This window comes from Cetorhinus maximus, chromosome 11 (assembly GCF_964194155.1).
Source record: "Cetorhinus maximus chromosome 11, sCetMax3.hap1.1, whole genome shotgun sequence".
Lineage (NCBI taxonomy): Eukaryota > Metazoa > Chordata > Chondrichthyes > Lamniformes > Cetorhinidae > Cetorhinus > Cetorhinus maximus.
In genome coordinates, this window is record NC_135889.1 from 85,182,786 (window position 1) to 85,204,079 (window position 21,294).

At 41.2% G+C, this 21,294-nt stretch overlaps 1 protein-coding gene across 4 annotated transcripts in view; it reads right to left on the reverse strand.

The window, feature by feature from the left end:
• The window catches only part of cfap221 (cilia and flagella associated protein 221), a 192,100-nt gene that overhangs the window by 98,636 nt on the left and 72,170 nt on the right, over positions 1 to 21,294 (reverse strand). For all 4 annotated transcript variants that reach the window (XM_078552370.1, XM_078552368.1, XM_078552369.1 and 1 more), the window contains 4 exons: positions 12,852 to 12,987; positions 4,103 to 4,199; positions 3,300 to 3,408; positions 2,963 to 3,050 (listed from right to left, as the gene is read on the reverse strand). In XM_078552370.1, the coding sequence (XP_078408496.1) occupies positions 2,963 to 3,050; positions 3,300 to 3,408; positions 4,103 to 4,199; positions 12,852 to 12,987 (430 nt within the window). The remainder of the gene's footprint in view (positions 1 to 2,962; positions 3,051 to 3,299; positions 3,409 to 4,102; positions 4,200 to 12,851; positions 12,988 to 21,294) is intronic.

The following is a 21,294-nucleotide window of genomic DNA, read 5'->3' on the forward strand; positions in this document are numbered from 1 at the left end:
ATTTATATAAAAATCTAATAAAGCTTTCACTATACAGACTTGATAAAAAAAAACTCCCATTCACAAAAGCATCAATGCTTTTAAATCTCAAATGGGTAATCCCTTATAAAACAATTTTTTGTTCATACCCCTAATATTTTAATAGGCTCCTTAAGCTGTCAATCAGACTGTGAACTCAGTATCCCTGCTGAGTTAATTGTAACGTTTGAAACTCAGCCAAGCATTCATAATGAACAGTCCACAAAGAATTCTATTGAAGTTACTCAAACAGATGCTACATCAGCTGGCCTTTCAATCAAAGTAGTCCAGCAGAGTTTTTTTAACAATCACGGTTAGCGTCAGCCTTATTTTTTCAGTTTAAATAGCAGGGGTATTTTTTAAAAAAATTCCAGATCCTGACAGTTAAACAGACCCGATCTGCTCTTTAAGAATGTCCATGTCTTCTTCATAAATTCGTGACACCCACACTGCAGGTTAACATCATTGTAAAAGCCAAAGCAGAGTCTGTTTGAACTCAGCACTAAGTTCAAATTGCCCTGCTGAGTTTGGGATCCCCTTCTGTATGAATCACACCCTTCCCCTTTCTCCTACAGGCAAAAAATGGGCTCTGTCGGAAATGGAGGTGGGGCTTCCACACATCAGGGTCCTATCTGCCATTTTTAAAGGTCCATGGAGTCTTCTTGACTCTGCAAACATCCAGCCCCTTACCTCTGCTCAGTGCAGAGAGGTGCCATGTATGGGCTGGGAAGGCCTCTTCCAAATATCTGTGTTCACTGGGGCAGGAAATGTCAGTAAGAGATAATTGTTCAGTAGGTGATGAATGGAATTCTGTGTGGGGAGATTGGGGTATTGAAGATCTGGGCCAATATGTTTGTATGTGTATGTGAATTAGTCCTTTCCTTTCACTTGTGAAATAAATACTGTTGATCTTTCTTTCCTTCAGAAAATATCATGTTAAACTAAACGTAAATGTGTTGGTACACCTGAGCCAATAATTTATCAGTGGTAAAGTAAGAATTGCCCTTTTGATTTTCTTATTTTAAATTCATTCATGGGATGTGGGCATCACTGAAGGCCAGCATTTATTGTCCATCCCTGATTGCCCTTGAGAAGGTGTTGGTGAGCTATGTTCTTGAACCACTGCAGTCCATGGGGTGTAGGTACACCCACAGTGCTGTTAGTGAGGGAGTTCCAGGATTTTGACCCAGCGATAGTGACAAAACGGTGATAATATTTCCAAGTCAGGATGGAGTTTGACTTGGAAACTCTTTCGAGTTACCAACAGTCACAGATTGCAACTTCTTTCGAGTACAATCACAGTTCTTGGTTTTCCAGGAGTGGGACATGAACCCACAACCCTCTGATTCAAAGGCGAGGGTGCTATGAACTGAGCCACAGCTGACACCTCCAGTTTGACTTGGAAACTCTTTCGAGTTATCAACAGTCACAGATTGCAACTCTTTCGAGTACAATCACAGTTCTTGGTTTTCCGAGAGTGGGACATGAACCCACAACCCTCTGATTCAAAGGCGAGGGTGCTATGAACTGAGCCACAGCTGACACCTCCAGTTTGACTTGGAGAGGGAACTTGCAGGTGGTGGTTGTTAATGTCTTGCCAATTACATTGTTAAGGTTTGTTAATGTCATGTCAATTACATTTTTAAGGTTAAGAGAAGCAGATGAGGGTATTAATTGTCTTTGAGCACAAATAAATAGGAGATAGCTGGGACACTGGGTTGTGTAGGAAAACAGCTGTGAGATTGCACAAGTCAATAAACTCTCAATAAAGAAAAGCCTTGGTTTCGACTTCACCAATCGGCTTGGATCCTATTAATAGCGGTATTCCCGTGCAACTGCTGCCCTTATTCTTCCAGGTGGTAGAAATTGCAGGTTTGGAAGGTGTTATTGAAGGAGCCTTGATAAGTTGCTGCAGTGCACCTTGTAGACTGTACACTCTGCTGCCACTGTTCAATAGTGGTGGAGGGAGTAAATGTTTAAGTGGACGGGGTGCCAATCAATTGGCTGCTTTGTCCTAGACAGTGTTGAGCTTTTTCAGTGGTGTTCTACGAAGCTCCGTCTATTTTATTTTTAGAATTTTTAATATGAATTCAATTAATAATATTTATTGCTATGAGTGGGTACTTTGCATGAGCTAGCTTCAAATGAATAGTTACTTTAAAAATGTAATTTTGCTCAAAAAGTTTTATTTCAACAAAATTGAAGACCCTGCCTCTTCAGTGCTCCCAAATTCCTCCCAAATGCAATCCTCCTGATTTCTGTTCAGGATACAGCTTTTTTCCCCCCGTTGTCCTGCCTTACACTATATGATCACACCCTTTTACACATCTAGCTATCCCCATAGCCTAGCTGACCACTGGACTTGTCCCCTACTCATTTGTGAAAACCTTTCAGAATTTTAAATGCTCCATTTATTCTCAGAAAAATAATTTACCCTTTCTGACAAAATCTGATGAAGCTAAGCTATATGTTCTCTATGGCTTTAATGTCCTTCATGTAATGTGTTGTCCAAAACTGCACACAATACTATATAGCTCCACCATTGCTTTCTACAGATTTGTCTTTATCTCTACTCTTCACCTCAATGCTACTGGTAATTTTATATATACCTGCACTTAAGCTTTCAGGAAATTTGAATTCCCAAGTTCCTCTGTTTGTGGATGTCCTTTAATGTTCCATAGAATGTATCCTTGAAACCCTCGTTCTTCTTCACAAGATATATTACCTCACACTTAAAACATTACAGTTCTGAAAATCATACTCCCAAACATTAATGGAACCGAGGCATATTATACACAGAGAAGACAAAAAACCAGAGCATTGACTCTGCATCCAGTTTGCACTGGCTGCAGGTTTTTTTGCAGAGCTTGGGTTGGAGCCAAAGAGATGTTTGGTCAAATGACCACTGTTAAATTTATATATATGGTATTAAATTATTTCAAACCTTGTATTCTTCTTCTGCCAGCTGTCTTATTTCCAGAACCAACTGATTAGCTTCAGCAGAAATTGGATCTCTACCAAGGTGTGTCTGCCTAAAGAATGATAGAAAGACATGTTTAGTGTGATCACCAAACAAATTATAAAACAGAATGCTCACCTGGAGACTTCGGTGAATAGACCTTAGTTTGTTAAAACAGAATACTTCCAAGTTAATTTATCTAGCAGATGGTATTTTTGTGCCAATAGGAAATTTTAAAGGATTAAAATTATACACGGAGAGCACTTTACATTGCAAAAGTAAAAATACAAAATGCACTATTGCTATTTTATCTTTTGCTTACCATCGTAGTTGGTTAGCCCGTTCCGACATAACATCTTTTTTGACTTTTTGATTAAACACTGCTTCCTTTGCCTGTCTGCTTTTTGATGTTCCTTGAATACTACTTAATACTTAAAAAGAAAATAAAGGGTTAAGGTGATAATAATTGGAAAAATATCATAAATGTCATAAATATCATGCTTATGCCACGTTTAATCATTTGTCAATGCTTCAGACTGGACATTAGTGCATGTGTAAGAGTGCTTGTTAGCATTATTTAGCAAGGAATCAAAAAAGAAGATGCACCAACAACTTGCAGAAGCTTCATAATAGCATTAAAAACACAACTGGGTATTGATAAAGCTTGAATTAAGTTTTAAATGATGAGACCTATTTGGTATATGTAACAGAACAGTTTTAAAATGTTAATTATTTTTACAAAAACACAGAAATATTATTTCACAAACAGCTAAAAGTAATATAATAAAAGCTTTTGAGAAGTTTAGATTTGAGCCAATGTAGTGGGTCAGTGAGGATTGTGATGATAGGTGAGCAGGATTTGGTATTGGATAGGATATGGGCAGCAGGATTTTGGATAAACTGCAGTTTACAGAGGAATGATTAAGAACACATAATTTACTAAATGAGCATGATTGGAAGACTCTTTGAACAATTAGGCTGCCCTGCCACATCAAATCCATAGCAGCTCCTTATTTCCATTCAGTAGATAGAGGATTGAGGTATACTACTCACAACAAAATAATTACTTTTATTTGTACTTGAAGAGGTAAATGTCACATGTAGTAATGTTTCTGAATGAATTACCCTTTCGCAAATCTTTAATTCGTAGTTTGCCGGGTTGCTGATTTAACACAACAGCTACAGCATGTGGACTGGATAAACTAACTTTTTTTTTCATGTCCTGGTAAAGAAAGAAATAATTTGCATTTATATACATTTCACAATCTAATGATATCATCATAGTCAATTAAGTGCTTTTGGGTTGTAGCCACTGTCATGCAGGGAGATGTAGCAGGTCACTTTGTACACACGAGGTAGGATGTTCACAGCGGGCTTCTGAACCATGCCAATAGTCTCAAATGGGGGTAGAAGCCTGCACCATTTGGGAAACAGACTGGTCAATTAAGGGTAGTGGGCAGATTTCTGAAGCTGGAGAACAATCAGAAGACTTCCAGTTTCAAGGCAGCAGGAAGATACAATGGAAAGCAAATGAGGGAAAGGGAGTTTCAGAATGCAAGTACCTTCTCTTCAACTTTTTATAAGTTTAAGTAAAAAATATAGCTTTTGCAGCCGGGCCACCAAGGTGGGGCAGGGGCAGTTGGGGGCGGGGGCAAACCCCTCCACAGGATGGCCTGCAGTTGCTGCTGCACTCTGGCAGGCAGTGAGAGCCTCTGAACCTGCCTAGAGTGCTGTTTCCCTAGTCTGCAGCTAGAAGATTGTCTCCATGCGGTTAAACTGGCCTTTGCCACCTCCTGGAACCTGAAGGTTAATGAGAAAATCCCATTCACCCTCATTAAATTGGCCTCAAGTGTCCCTTAATGAGCTGGAACGGCTACCTGCTAAGCGCAGGTGGGTAGCTCGGCCACCGCATCATCCTACCTCCACAAAAATGGTCCAGGGGCTGGGATGGAGCTGGGGAACTGGCAAGCAGGTCAGCAGCGATATTTTTAGTGGCTGCCCATTTGTGCTCTCAGACCTGACAGAGGCTAATATCAATCCCATGATCCCAGCAATATTAATGAAACAAATAACGGATTAATTTGATTTTACTAGTTGTGGGATAACAGTTGGGCAAAACACTAGGAGAACTCCCGTGCTCTTCAAAAACCATCATGGGATCTTTTACATTCAGGGGGAAGGCAGATGCGACCTTGATTGGAACATCGCATTCTAAAGAAGACATTTTTAACAGTGCCAGTACTGCATTGAGGTGTCAACCTGGACTATCTGCTTAAGTCTTTGAAGTTGGGTTTGAATCCATGGCGTTCTGAGTCAGTGTGGAGAGTGCCACACTGAGTCAAGGCTGGCACCCTGGTGCTCATTCTCCTGTATAATAAATTTAAAAGATTTGTGATTTCAGCAGCATTTTACTGAACACTCATAAATGTAAATTACTTTTAGCCACAATGGTCTTTTGCTGTATTAGATCAGTTTAAACAGTTGCAGCCACTATCAGTGAAATGCAGATGAACAGGAAACAAACACAAAAGTAGTAATGAGTAAGCACCCCACAAAAGATTTTGTGCAGGGTTAAAGCAATTGAAATGCAACTTTTATTTATCTAAAACACTTTCTTAATATTTTCTTCATTAGAACTCCTACATATTAACAGTTTTTGATATAATATGTTACATATATTTTCCAATATTGCAAAACTACAGAAAATAAAATACTTGCTCCCTCAACTGAGTTTGTAAAATAACATGCACAAATTCTCTGAATTCCAATAAACAGCAAGGATGACAATAGAAATTAAATACATGTTTCAGAAATTATAGGGGATTGCGATCTTACTTTGTGAAGAATGTGACCTGCTCTCTACCGCTTAACATACTACATTAACCAATGTTGCTGGACCATTGACTTATCAAGCAAGACTAAGTTAAAACTATTCACATGAAAAGGAAAAATGGCACAGGTAATGGAACTAAAGACTTTTTAAACAAATAATAAAGGATTTAAATAGAGTGAATATTGTGAGGTCTATTTGTGTATAGTTAGATCGGGAGTAACAAGGAATAATGTCTTCACCAACATTCCTTTTTTTTTGGAGTGTATGAGTGATTTATTTAAGTGCACGGCCCCTTTAATTTTTTTTGCATGGCCATGCATGTACAAAAGCTAAAGGACCAAAGTTGTGTACAAAGTGCACAGGAACTTTTGGGTTGCTGCATGGCTGCACAGGGAACATTGGTCTTTGAGTTATTGAATACAAGAATAATTTACCTATTGTCGCAAATACGAACCCTATAAAATATTTTAAATGGAATTGGATTCCTTGATTTCGCAAAAAATTAAAAGAGTGTGATTTGGGGACAAGTAAACAATGTAAAAAAATTGAAACGAGAAACAGAGTTAACGGTTCAAGTCCGTATGGCCCTTCATCAGAGGCTCTAAAGAAGGGTCATGAGGACTCGAAACGTTAACTCTGTTTCTCTCTCCAGAATTGCTGTTAGACCTGCACAGTTTTTCCAGCATTTTCTGTTTTTGTTTCAGATTTCCAGCATCTACAGTATTTTGTTTTTATCTTAATGTAAAAAAATTGTTAGCTTTGAGCTTGGGAAAGGCTCCAATTGATGACAAACTGGATGAGCAGAACAGACTTTTTTTCTTGCAGCTTTCCTTCAGTAGGAAAATTCATGTTTTACTGGGGCTGGGGTTAAGATCATAGACAGTGGGATAGATGACTTAACAAAAGGAGAAAATAAAGGACCTATACTTGCTAAACATACTGAAAAAAATTATATAACGAATAGGAAGTCGGTCATCAGAAAGGAAACCATAGAATCATAGAATGGTTACAGCACAGAAGGAGGCCGTTTGGCCCATCGTGTCCAAGCTGACTCTCAGCAAGAGCAACACACCTAATCTCATTCCCCACTTTTTCCTAGTAGCCCTGCAAACTTTTTCACTTCAGATAATTATCTAACTCTCTTGTGAAGGCCTCAATTGAATCTGCCTCAACCAAATTCCCAGACAGTGCATTCCAGATCCTAATCACTCATTGTGAAGAAAAGCTTTTCTTCATGCCTCTTTTACTAATCACCTTAAGTCATTGTCCTCTTGTTCTTGATCCTACCACCAACGGAAACATTTTCTCCCTATCTGCCCTATCCAGACTTGATTTTGAATACCTTTATCAAATCTCCTCTTAATCTTCTATTCTCCAAGCAGAACTGCTCCAGTTTCTTCAATCTATCCATGAAAATGAAGTTTCCCATTCCTGGAACCTTCTCTAATGTTTTTGCATCCTTCCTAATGTTTGGTGCCCAGAACTGGATACAATACCCCAGTTGAGGCCAAACCAGTGTTTTATACAAGTTTATCGTAACTTCCTTGCCCTTATTTATAAAGCCCATGATCCCCTATGCTTTATGAACCATTTTCTCACCGGCTCTGCCCTGTTTACATACACCCTCAGGTCTCTCTGCTTTTGCATCCCTTATAGAATTGTATCCTTTATTTTATATTGCCTCGTCTCATTCTTCCTACCAAAATGAATCATACCATGCTTGTCTGTATTCAATTTTATCTACTTGTTCGCCCATTCCACCAGTCTGTCTATGTCCTTTGAAAGTTTGCCACTATCCTCCTATTAGTTCAGAATACTTCCAACTGGAGTATTGTGATTACTTCTGAAAAAGGTTTCAGATGACCAGACAGTAGTGTAATCTGTCTACAGTGCCATTTTAGCCTCCACTGACAGAGCTTGCCTGGCTATGGACTGGGTTACTACACAGTCAGCGAAAATGCCAGACACGTTCTTCTGCAGCTATTCTGTCTCCCTGGCCTCACTTGGCTCCTCTGAGACTACTGGAGATGCTAATATTTTTGATCCTGCCAGGTCATTGCCAATGAGCAGGTCGAACCCATCTATAGGCAAACTGGAGGCAGCTCCCATGGTCACCGATCCTGAAACAAGCTTGCACGCCAGATGGGCCTAGTACTTATTGCACTCTCTGGTGGAAAGGTCAGGCCTTTATCCAGCAGGAGAGTTTGGCTGGCCCCTGTATCCCTCAGTATCACTACAGGCTTACTTGCCTCACCCTGGGGAAATGTGGCCACTCATCCTTCTGATACAAAATCCTACTAACTCTCAGAGATTCGTTTAAACTCATCCACACCCTCAGTAGTGCATTTACAGGGACTTGCTGCTGCAGTCAGAGCCATAGCCTGGTCTGCTATGTTAACTGACTGACTCCCATTCTCTGCGTGGGGTTTATGTGCCCTGATAAATCCAATGGATTTTCCCTGTAGACTCCAGCAGTCAGCATGGAGATGCCCTACCTTTCGGCAGTTAAAACACATAAGCTTCCTGACCTCGATTTTCCTCTCAACACCATCCTTTCTGGCCTGAGGAGGGCCCCCTGCATTTCCAGCTGTCTCTTCCCTCCCATTGGTGCTCAGTTTCTTATCACTCTCCTGCCTTCTATCCTTTTCAGTTGGTTGGGGTGACTAGGGAGGTGTTTCTTTTGGGATGAGGGTTTGTGGATCAGCTCATAATCATCAGACTGCATTGATGCTTGCCCGGCTGCCTTTATCTCTCTTTTCAGTTCACATAGTCTTCTTTGGAAAGCTTTCTCTGTTTCCCTTTCTATTTCCTCTCTTTTTTTCCCTGATGCTTGGAGTTCTAACTCTTTTCATCTCTGTTCTAGCTATATTTTGGACAACTCTATTTCTTTTCTTACCCTTGTCTTAGGTTCACAACCAAATTCTCTGGTCATGCGTTTTATCATCATACATATTATGGCTTTTGGGTGAAGCTCCAATTCTAAGTGCCTGGCTATCACTTATAGCTCTTCAAGGGACAGAACTTATAAATCCTCATAAGTAACTTGCCCCTCTTCTAGAAAAGCACTGGCATCAAATGTGAACATTTTCACACCTTAGTATTACAGACTCAAGAAAGCATTTTTGCAGTTTTTAAAATTGTTTTCAAAGGAACAATTTACTTTCCCCACTCTAATTCTTTTGTTAGTCTGTGGGAACAAACCCCGGACCAGCCCCCAATTTTATTACGATCGGGTGAGGAGTCATGAGTTTATTCAGACCCCTTGGTTGGTCGCAACAAAGGTTTTTAAAAATTTATTTTCCCCATAAATGCTTTTTACAATCCAAATGTAATTATTTTTTAATAAGGAGCCAATCAAACCAGGTTTTATTGAGTGAAAAAAGAGTAAGTTTATTAGTCACTAAGCCCGAGAAAAAATAATAAATATGTGACAACACACACACACATCTCAGAAATAAGAAAGTTAGAACCCAATAAAAGCTGAAAGAATATACAGTTATGTCCTTTGCTTGTCTTTGAGGCATAGATTGTTGAACATTGTGGCCATCTGAAGTTAGGTGGTTTCCTGTAGAATTCTGCTGTTGACTTTGTTAAGGTCTGCACTCTGCTGAAGACACTCTTTTAGCTTCCAGAGAGAGGGAGATATTTCCTGATCTTTTCCAGCAGTGTTTCAGATGATTGTTATGTTTCTTTTCTCCTCCTGCTTGTTCTTTTTCTGATTCTGCTTGGCAGAACCAGTTTTAAAAACTCCTCTCTGTATATTCACATGTCTTGAATTCATTGTTGTAAATCAAGGAATCCCATTTTCCGTCATTTTGTCCCAGATTATTATTTCTAAAGGCTTTTCCACTACCAAGTGTCACAACGACAGGAAACTGACTGGTTGAGAGCTACCTACAACTTCACCAGCTAACCACAGATATATTGAACTGTTTAAAGAGTACCTGTTTTTAAAAAAATACAAGAAAAGACACTGATCAAAAATGGCTGCCACGAGTCACCTGCTGGCTGACACTGTAAAGTTGACCGCTGCTCTGTAAAGTCTATATGAGTTGCACTGCAGACCTGTTACATGGACGCCATACGCCACAAACCCTCATCCCCAAAAAAAGTAATGAACTGTTGCTTTTCACATTGCTGGAAGGCAAACCTTCCCCAGGGGTCAGTATTAGGAACACTGGTTTTCAAGATATATATCAATGCCCTAGTTGTGGGTGTGGTGGTGTGTTATAGTTCACTCAGGGAGTCTGAGTTGCTGTAGCAACATGAGCTTTTATTTGTGCGCTGTATTCTGGAGCTATGAATAATGATGTTAGAGGCACCAACATTTTTTCCATCAAATGGTTGACCAGGAATCTCTCCCACTCTTACTGCCTGCCATTGGGGTGTGTTGGAAGGATTTTCAGGTTGATAGTCAATCTGTTTGGCCACATTATGATTGCACCTTCCTTAGCCATCAAGTTCTTGGGTAGAAATCGAACCCAGAGCTTCTGGCTCAAGAGGCAGTGACATTACCTGCTGCAAATTTGTAGATGACACAAAACTTGGAATTATTGTAAAAGGGACAGTGAGAGATTTCAAGAGGATGCAGACAGGCCAGTGGAATGGGCGGACATGTGGCATGAAATTTGGGGCAATATTAAATAAAGGGTACAATTCTAAAGGGGATATAGAGGCAGAGAGATGTGCTGGTATGTATGCACAAATTGTTGAAAGTGGCATGTCAGGTTGAGAGAGAGGTTAAGAAGGCATACACATTCCTGGCTTTATAAATAGGGGCATAGGGTGCAAAGGCAAGAAGTTATGGTGTACTTTTAAAAAATAAACTGGTTCAGCCTCAGTGGAGTACTGTGTGCAATTCTAGCCCCCTCACATTAGTAAGGCTGTGAATGCTTTAGAGAAGGTGCAGAGAAGATTTTTGAGAATGGTGAACAGAAGGTTGAGAGGAGATTTAGTAGAGATGTTCAAAATCATGACTGATCTAGGTATAGTGAATAGAGAAAAATTGTTCCCTTTTGCAGAAGGATCGAGAACCAGAGGACACAAATTTAAGGTGATTGATGAAAGAACTAAGGGCATCATAAGGAAAACATTTTTAGGCAGCAATTTGTTATAATCTGGAGTGCACTGCCTAGAATAGTGGTGGAGGCAGATTCAATTATAAAAGAGAATTGGATAGGCGTCTGATGGGAAAAATATGGAGGGCTATGGGGAAGGGCAGGGGACTAGGACTAGCACAATTGTTTTTGCAGAGAGTCAGAAAGGGCTTGATGGACCCAGCAGCCTCTTTCTGTAATGTAACCATTCTATGATTTCACATCTTTACATATAAAAGGTGATATAACAGTAACGGAGAGGGAGAACACTGGGGCTCAGCAGGAAGGAGTGATTGAAATCATTACAAGGTCAGAAGTGGGGATTTCCAGCATAAGGTCAGAAGTGGGGATGTTCACTGATGATTGCATCATTCATCACCATTCGTGACTCCTTAGATACTGAAGCAGTCCTTGTCCATATGCAGCAATACCTGGACAACATTCAGGCTTAGATTGATAAGTGGCAAGTAATATTTACGCCACACAAGAGCCAGGCAATGACCATCTCCAACAAGAGAGAATCTAACCATCTCCCCCTGACATTCAATGGCATTACCATCACTGAATCCCCCACCATCAACATCATGGGAGTTACCATTGACCAGAGAATGACTGGACCAGTCATAAAAATCCAATGGCAGGTCAGAGGCTAGGAATTCTATGATGAAAAACTCACCTTTTGACTTCCGAAATCTTGTCGACCATTTACAAGGAGCAAGTTAGGAGTGTGATGGAATACTCTCCATTTGGCTGGATGAGTGCAGCTCCAACAACACTCAAGAAGATCAACACCATTCTCGACAAAGCAGCCTGTTTGATTTGCCCCATCAATCACCTTAAACATTCACTCTCTCCACCACCAACGCACAGTGGTAGCAGTGCGAATCATCTACAAGATGCACTTCAGCAAATCGCCAAGGCTCATTCGACAATGACCTCTACCACCTAGAAGAACAAGAGCAGCAGATGCATGGGAACACCACCACCTGCAAATTCCCCTCCAGGCCACACACCATCCTGACTTGAAACTATATCACTATTCTTTCACTGTTGCTGGACCAAAATCCTGGAACTCCCTACCTCATAGCACTGTGCATGTACCTACACTACATAAACTGCAGCGGTTCAATAAGGCAGCTCACTATCACCTTCTCAAAGTCAATTAAGGATGGGTAATAAATGTGGCCTAGCCAGTGATGTCCACATCTGTGAATGAATAATAAAAAGAAATGGTTTGGTGCAGGTACACCAAGGATTGGCCCTTGCTTGTTGTTCCTTATGAGTTATAGAGCCTTGGGGCAACAGGTAAAACAGAAGAGGAAATATTGAAAATAAATTGAAGAATACCATAACATTGTAGTGTTGTTATTATTAGGGATTTTAACTATCCTACATTGAGTAGTCTGGTATGAAGCATCTGAATGTGGGGGAAACCAAGAGGAAATTCCTTGTTGATCCTTTTAATGACTTTCTTTACTCAGCATGTTATGGGAGAATACCTCAAATGTTAAGTTATCAGATTTAGTACTTAGTAATGTTTTGGAGATAACAACTGATCTCTATGTGAAGAAGTAACTGAGCAATAATCATCGTTACCTTGTTAAATTTCAGTTGCAGTGATGAATTAACACCATTGTCTTTTGGGCTTAATTTCAGGAAGGTTTAATTTTCTATTTATAAGAACAATTTGGAAAAGGTCCATCAAGTTTTGGTTTTCCAGCATGGATATCATCAGCTGATAGAGTGTCACTGATCTTGATTCCCCACCTCTCATGCTGGATAAGCGAGGCTTTGAAAATAACTTAACTTTGATGTTTATTGATTTTATCAAGTACCGTAACAAAAAACAGATGAAAATGACATCCGTATTTACAATTAATTCTGCAGAAACGTAAAATTGTTACCACACGCCACGCAAATTGACAATATATTTGTAATAATTTACCTTCAATATTCCAGGGCTATGATCCAATAACATTTTCTGTCGCTTTTTTCTTGAAATTTGCATTGGTGAGAGGCTTTGAGGATCCAGCAACTTCTTTGTGGAGATAGCTTCAGTTTTTTCATCTTCATCTTGGGACCTGAGATGCATAAAGTACATATAAAGAAATCTGTGCTTTTATTAAATGGAGTACTATAATTTCAAATTGGAGGCAAAAAACCATGTCGTCTTTCAGGGGGGAAGGTAGCATTGTGGTAATGTTACTGGTCTAATAATCCAGAGACATGAGTTCAAATCTCACTAAGGCAGCTGGGGGAATTTAAATTCAATTAATGAATAAACCTGGAACAAACTGCTAGTCTCATTAATAATGATAGTGAAGCCAACAGATTGTTGTAAAAACACATCTAGTTTACTAATGACCTTTGGGGAGGAAATCTGCCATCCTCACCCAAGTCTGGCCTATGCATGACTCTAGATGCACAGCAATGTGTTTGACTCTTAACTGCAGTTTGAAATGGTGTGGGAAGCCACTCAGTTATCAAACCACTGCATAGCACTGTGGGTGCACCTGAAATCACACTGACTGAGCAAATGGAGAAACCAGCTCACTGCTATGTTCTCAAGGGAAATTAGGGGTGAATAATAAATGTTAGCCTTCTCAGCAAAGCTCGCAGCCCAGGAACAAATAAAAAGAAAAGGCACTGTACATTGATACTTACTGGACTAAGAAATGGGTTTGCATCCAGAATCAACCACATTTTGAGTTCGGATCTTTGTGATATTGAGTGTATTGGAGTCGATTTTAAACATATGCTGAAAAGTCAGCAATATGTCCACTGTACCTGTTTGAACTCTTCACTAGGGTGGGGTTGAAATTACTTAAGGGGTGGAAATGGGCAGTAGAATTATCATATCTCTTCCTGGACCCACAAAAAATTTCCTAAAACATCTTCGAGGTTATTGTTGACACAGCTCCAATGGTTACTTTAAGGATAGGGCCTGCTACTAGTTAGACAGCTCATTTGCCTCGAAATTCTATTCACTGAACCTAACTTACACCAAAGTGTCCATTAAGGCAGGTGTTGCATGCACAATCATTCCGCAACAGAAGAATCCCAGCCACCAGACTGGGTCAGACTGCTCAAGGCATTAGGTTCATAGCATATGCAAATCTGGGATCAAATGTTTGTTCCAGACCACTTTGAGAAATTGTTTTCTAATTGACTGCACTGGTCCTTAGACCCTCAGCAGCCACATCAATGCTCTTAAAAGGGGCTACTGGAGGCTGTCATCCATGTAGTAGAAGGGTCTTGCACACATAGGGTTAATGTGGGACTGAGTACAGTACCACCCACATAGTGATGTAAGAGAGCACATGACCCAAATCCAAGGTCAGTCCAGTGTTGGACAGAGCCATGTGTCCCAACACGTGTGGAGACAGCTTCTAGCTTGTACCCTTTACTGTGTGTTTGTAAATAGTTCTAAGTTCTAAATAAAGACTTACAGGTAACCTACATATGACTACGAAGACCTCTTCAGACCTATCGAACTGTAACCAACACCTACAACATGCAGCTTGTGGAAAAACCCAAGATCTCGTAGAAAATGCAGGGAAAATCTAAATTGGTGAAAGACTGAGAAATATTTCAGTAAAGCAGCCTGACCTGAAAAGAAGCTGCAGAAGCAGAGGAAAAATCGCCAGGGAAAAGCTCCAAAGAAAGACTTGGAAGCTGAGGGCAGAAATTTAAAATTCCTTACTGCAACAGAAGACTCCACTGAATCTCCTTTAGAAGTCCAGCTTCTAAAGCCCAGAGTGCAGAGTCAGCAGACCTATCTCGGGTGAACAAAACCTTTTAAAACTCCAGGCTACAGCAAGTCCTGAGAAATCTATAAATAATTCAGAGTCGAAAGTGTAGTTTGAAAAAACCTGTTGCTAAAACCCAATCCCTGAGTCGGTGCTCGCTCCGAAATGAAAAAAATAATTAATTAAGTAATCCAGGAGAATCGTGACTTCTAAACTCAGCTAAGAAAAGCAAAAGAAAAGTAAAATGCTGAACAAGAGAACTCTGGAGGCAGTCAATCCAGGCAGCAATTGTTTAATTTTTTTTCAAGCTGAGCGTGATCACCACTGTAGTGGAGTCCACCAAAACCAGCAAGTGCAGGAAATCCCTTGTTGTTAAGTGAATAGCAACACCATCTTGAAATTTAGGAAGTTCTTAAAACAGAACCTTCTCTTTTAAAAATTTAACGATGGATCAGAATTCCACACTTCCAAATCAATTCAGACTAATTCAAGGCCCAGATCAATCACATAATTGGGGACTTCGGAGGACAAGGTTGCTAAGATACAGCATCATTTCAGGTTTAGACAAAAAGTCAGTACTGTTTTACTTGGTACGTCTGATTGCAAATGATGTTATTACAAGACAGGGAATTAATGAATCATCTGCTAAATTTGAAGAAGTACTAAAATCTTTTAATGTTTATTTCAATCTAAGAAGCAATAAAATACTCAAAAGAGGTAAATTTAATAAGTGAGTGCAGCAGCCAGGAGAACCTGTTGATTCATTCATCAATGATCTGTACAGGATGGCAGAAGGGTGTGAATACAGAGGCTTAAAATCTGAACTCATCAGAGACAGAATAGTGGTAGTAGTGACCGGAGCGCTCTCTGACCTCATGCAAGCAAAGGGAGATCTAATCTTGGAAAAGGCAATTCAGATAGTTAGACAGTCAGAACTCTGAGCAGCACAGAAACATTTTAAGGGGAGAAAATAAACTGTGGTGCAGATACCAATCCATAGTTCAGCTAGTGAAGCAACAGAGAACTTTTAATCTTGTTCAAATAAACATTGAGACATTGAAAAAGAGATAACAGAAAGAACAATTTATTATAACCACTTAAAGATGTCAATCGTCAAAGTCAACAGAAAGAGTTCTCACCTAAGCATCGGGGCTCCAAAGATGCTTCTCAGGGGATTGCTTACAGTGGCCACTGTTCTCAGTGGTGCTGCTGGGACTGGAGAGCTGCTGGCCATCTGATTGGCTGGCAGGTCTCAGAAGCAGGACTTTCCCTCAGAGCCAGGACTCTTCCCAGAGGCGGGACATCCCTTCAGATACAGGGGGAAGCCATGAATTGAGCCAATTAACAGCCTAATGGGTTTAAAATCAAGTTGGGGCTTCCTGGACCCACAGACATGGGCTGGCCTGCAAATTTCAGCAGGGGAAGCTGGCCACTGCCACCACAAAATATTCTGGCTGCAGAGTACATTGGCTGGTCTGAAGGACAGCATCCTGTCAGTGTCAAGTAGCATGAAGGAATCCTGCTCCAAGTTGGCAAAGTGCATCACACAGAGCTTTTCCTCTCCGCAGCCTCTCCACCATTTTCCTGTTATGTTGCAGATCCAGAGGCACCGCAATTCAGCCACCAGATGTACTGCAACCTTTGTGTGGACAGGCCGTTCCTTCACTGTCACTGGATCAAAATCCTGGAACTCCCTTCCTAACAGTGGTTCAAGAAGGCGGCTCACCACCACCTTCTCAAGGGCAACTAGGGATGCGCAATAAATGCTGGCCCACCCAGTGAATGAATAAAAAATAGGCCACCTACCCATCTACTCTCCCTGTGAATATACAGCAACGGTATGTTCCATATGCAGGAACTCACCACAACACCTTCAAAAACACTCCAAAGCACTTTCAGACACTTTGCAATGTCAGAATTAAAGATGCCTTATCTGCAAGTTGGGTGCCTGATCCATTATCTAACACAGTGCTGGGAACCGTTTGCAGCTGCTTGCTTGATCTTTGAGCAACATATAAATTTGTTCAAATTTGGAAAACGTGATGTCATGACATTAACATGCAGTTCAGTTGCTTTTGGTGCTCACAAGGGACAGCCACACAAGCTCCCTTCTGAAAATAGTGCGCTGTGTGGATGGTACCAGAAACAGCTGGTGCCACAGCACGCACCCCCAGAAGGGGGAGTAGTTTGTAGTGCCACCTCCAGTGATTCTACAGAATTGAGTTTCATGCCTAAGGTGTTTAAAGCTTCAAGGTCCAGAACTAGTCTGGAAACAGAATGAAAAAAAGAACAAGAAATTGCTATGTTGGGAATTCCAAATGCAAACCTATATCCTATTATTTTGTGGTACAGCACATTGACCCAGATGTTGTAGTCAGCAACAAAGTGGCAACGCTCATCACTGAATGCACTGGAAAATGCAAATTTAACTGGTTTGTTGGGGTGTAGCAAGAACTTCAATTTCTTGCTCCAGCTTGGTCCATCAACAATAGGATCTGCGAGGCCAAGCAGCAAGGCACATCCCAGTGAAGTCACACCCTCCAATGATGTCACAGATGAAGACACACCCCTGAGGGTAGTCTTTAGCTCAAAGGCAGGTGAATGTTTTATAATGCTTTTAAACATTAAGTGCTTTTTACATACTTTAAAATATTTTTTCAAGCTTATATAAACTTGTAAACACTTCTAAATACTTGTAACAAATTTTGACTGCCCAGAACTTTCAGCTTGACTCACAATTTTCTCCCCTGCTTTCTGCAGTTTTACCAACTCAGTTTATTTGCGCTTATCTTTTTGCCTATGAGACTAGATAAAAATGGTATTTTGTATTTTTGCTTATCCATGATATTTTTGCAACATTTAATATTAATCCCTTTTACCTCCCATGTCTTTTTTCAGCATTTCAACCCAAGTATCCTTTGCAAGTTTCCCATGGAGTTTATACTTTCTCCTACTCACCTTTTCCCAGCCTCTTGCCCCTTCTCCATTGTGGAGCTGATTGAGCTGCTGGTTCTGAAAGTTGGCAAGCGGCCAGGCGAGTCTCTGAACCCCGCAACAGTAGGTTAATCTATCGCTCCTCAGGATTGAAGAGAATCAATGCCATGAGGATCAGTCCTAGGACCCGATCATTGAGCGTCCAGAGCTGGAGCAAGGTTGCCAATCACGAGACGAAGAATCGGCTGTTGCTGCTATTAGACCAGGAGTTGAGGCTGACCAAGTGACAGGGGAAGAACAAAACTTCAGTCCTTGCATCCAGATTCAGTCCAGCCATCAGTTGTGGCTTACTCCAACTCTCAATAGTGACAAATGTCTCAGCGTTCATCAATATTGGAACGACAAAATCCAGGCCATTACTTTCAGTCATTTGCTCATCACCATCTCACTTAGGAATGTCCACATCAGACTATTGGCAGCCTATTTCTTTTTGAACGATTGGACATTTAGGTACTTCAGGTAGTTATGTGGTACATAAATTCATATACTTATGCCCAACTATCAGCACTGCATATTCTGATACACAACGTTCCACTGATGTTATTGGCATCCGTCTATCTTGGGAGATGATGGACTGCACCCCAAGTATGTCACTTCTGTATTGAACATTGTCTGTTATGGCTGTAGAGACCAAAGGCAATCCCTTCCACAGCTGGTACAGATGAATAGCGTTGGCCCAAGGTCAACCGATGTTTTTCCCTTTCGACGAGCTCTCTTTTCTGCCATCTGGTCATTTCTTTTGTCCTCTGCTTTCTCCATGCCCTTCCTAACTGTTCGTCTCTAGGCACACTGGTCAGCAGCAAGGACTTCCCATGCATTGACTCTGGTCACGGTCAACTTGAAGTCTCAGTCGCAGACATCCTTGTATTGCAGATGTGAGTGGCTTGCTCGTCTTGTGCTGATAGCAAGCTCGCCATAGAGCATATCTTTGGGGATGCAGTCATCATGTATTCAGCTCACATGACCCAGCCAACTGAGTTGCTGCTGATTCAGAAGGGAAAACATGTTGGGGATCCTTGCAAGCTGGTGTACTTCCATATTCTGCACTCTATCTTCTCAGGAGATGCCCAACTTTTTGTCTGTGACAGTGTGGATATGGAAGGCTTTCAGCTGCTTTTCTTGGCTTGCATCAACTGCACATGCCTCACTACTCTAAAGGAGGACGCTGAGACACATAGAGCTTTTCATTTTTGGTTAGTTTATTGCTGGTCCACATTCAACTTCAACATGAATGAATAAAGGTCACAGTAGTCCCAGAGGACCTTAGGCTGCTTTCTCATTAGAGAGAGAGACAACTGGTGGTGAGTTTAACCTGAGGGTCACCACACCTCAGGCGAGGGGCGAGGTTGAGAAGGCAGGGCATTCATGGACGACCTCAGCCGGTACGGAAATTGAACCCACGCTGTTGGCGTCACTCTGTATCACAAACTAGCCATCCATCCAACTGAGCTAACTGACCCCCATGACAGCTGCAGCTTTGGCAATCCTAGTGTTGATTTCAGCATCAAGGGATAGGTTGCTGGTAATTGTTGATCTAAGGTATCTGAAGCTGTCAACAACCACAAGAGTGAGGTTGTCAATGTTGACAGAAGATGGAGTCTCTATGTCCTGGCCCATAATTTTGGTCTTCCTGATGCTGATTGTCAGTCTAAACTCTTCACAGGCCCAAGAGAACCAAAATACAAGCTGTTGCATGTGAACTTCATATAACTTACAAGCACAAAATCATCAGGAAACAGCAGATACCTCAGTAATTGTTGCAGTCACTGCGACCCCCTTTGTTTTTGTACAAGGTTACTATTTTTGCATCATTCATGTCTTGAGGCACAAATCTTTCCTTCCAGCAGAGACACAAAAGTTCATGAAGATGCTGCAGCAGTGCTGGTTTTCCACTTTTGATGATTTCAGGTGGAATGCCATCGTTCCCTGAGGATTCACCTCAAGACGGTCAATGGCTTTGTTAACTCAGTCCAGTAAGCCTCAAACCAGTCAGCATTCCTCTACTCCGTTTTCCCATACAGTGAGTGCAGAGTTATAGATGGTGTTGTGCAGATGATCCCACTTTCACACCGCACTCTGGCCTTGGGCATTGTTGTCCAAAAGAACCTGATCGAGGCTGTTTGGAAACTCCTAGGTCCTTTCAGGGTCAGTGGTATGGCAAATGTTGATCCGAGGATGACCTTTCTTCTTGAGTTACAAAGTTTCCTTCGTTGAAGTCTGATCTGCTACACACCAGGTCAGTGTCAGAGTCAGTGCTGTAGTAGTTATGAGTGATCAGGGCACTGTTGAAGATGGAATGTCTGGTGATGTTGCAATTTAGCTGATGTCAGTGGTGTGATCTCCTATGTCTCCAGGACACCTTGTGTTATGACTTAATTTGGAAATAGCTGTTTGTCACACAGAGCCATAGTAACACCATAGCTCCAGCAACCTGGTCATTTTCTTTTATCTTGCCCTATACATGTTGGCCAAATTGTGTAGTCAGTACCCACCATTGTGTTGAAGCCCTCTTGAACGTAAAGTCCCTCGGTACTGGAAATTCTGTTGATGGCAGCATCAAGTGCCTCATAGAGTAGATCCTCGACATCCATGATGAAAGTGAGTGTTGGGGCATAGATGCACATTAGGTTAACTGGGCCCATGCTTATTGACAAGTGAAGTGTAAGAAGTTTCTCTGAGCTTTCTGTGGAGGATTCGACAAGTACAGTGTTTTTTACTGCGAAACCCACTCTTGAGTTTTCCCTTACCAGAAAAAAGTGTAGTGTTTCTCTTCAAGGGATCCACTTTGTGCGAGCCTGGTTTGTTGCAGTGCAGCAATATCCACTTTGAGCCTTGTAAGTTCTTTGTCGATCACAGGTGTCTTACAAGCGTCAGCAGCCTGCAGAAAGTTGTTGGTAAGACCAGGACTCATGGTCCTTGCGTTCCAGCTTGTGATGCAAAAGACTCGTGTCTTCTTTGTTGAGTTTGTCTTGATGGCTCTCTAAGCTCCAAGCACCCATTGAAGTAAGCAGGCCATGGGGGGGACAGCACCTAACTGACTGGGGCTGCCCAGCTTGAAGCGGGCAGTAGGTATCCAATGAGAAGTGATGATTTCGTCCACCTTTGGAAGTAACTCCTGGTGCTCGTGCTTTACGCCAATTGAGTGAGAGCTTATAACCAGTAAATGTGTCTTCCTGTGTTGTGCCAACGTAAACCATGGAGCTGGAATGTCCTCTCCAGGGCGCAGGCCTGGGCAAATAGTATGGAGATCTTGAGTCATTTCATTTGACTGTCTTAATTTAACACTATCAATCATATACTTTAAATTACTCAGATTTATCAAGTCATTGAACAGGAATGTAAAAGGCAGAAAATATAAACCAAATATTTGAAAATCAACTCTGTAGACTTGTCAAACAGTCATCAAGTAGTAGGAAATTTATGAGGATGTTGACAGGAATTGAAATTTTAGCTAAGAGAAGTATTGGATAGGCTGGGATTGTTTTCTTTAGAACAGAGGAGGTTATGGGGAGATTTAATTGAGGTATATAAAATTATGAGGGATCTAGATAGAGTGGATGGGAAGGACCTATTCCCTTAGTTAAGACATCAATAACTAGGCAGCATAGATTTAAAGTAAGTGGCAGAAGGATTAAAGGAGAGTTG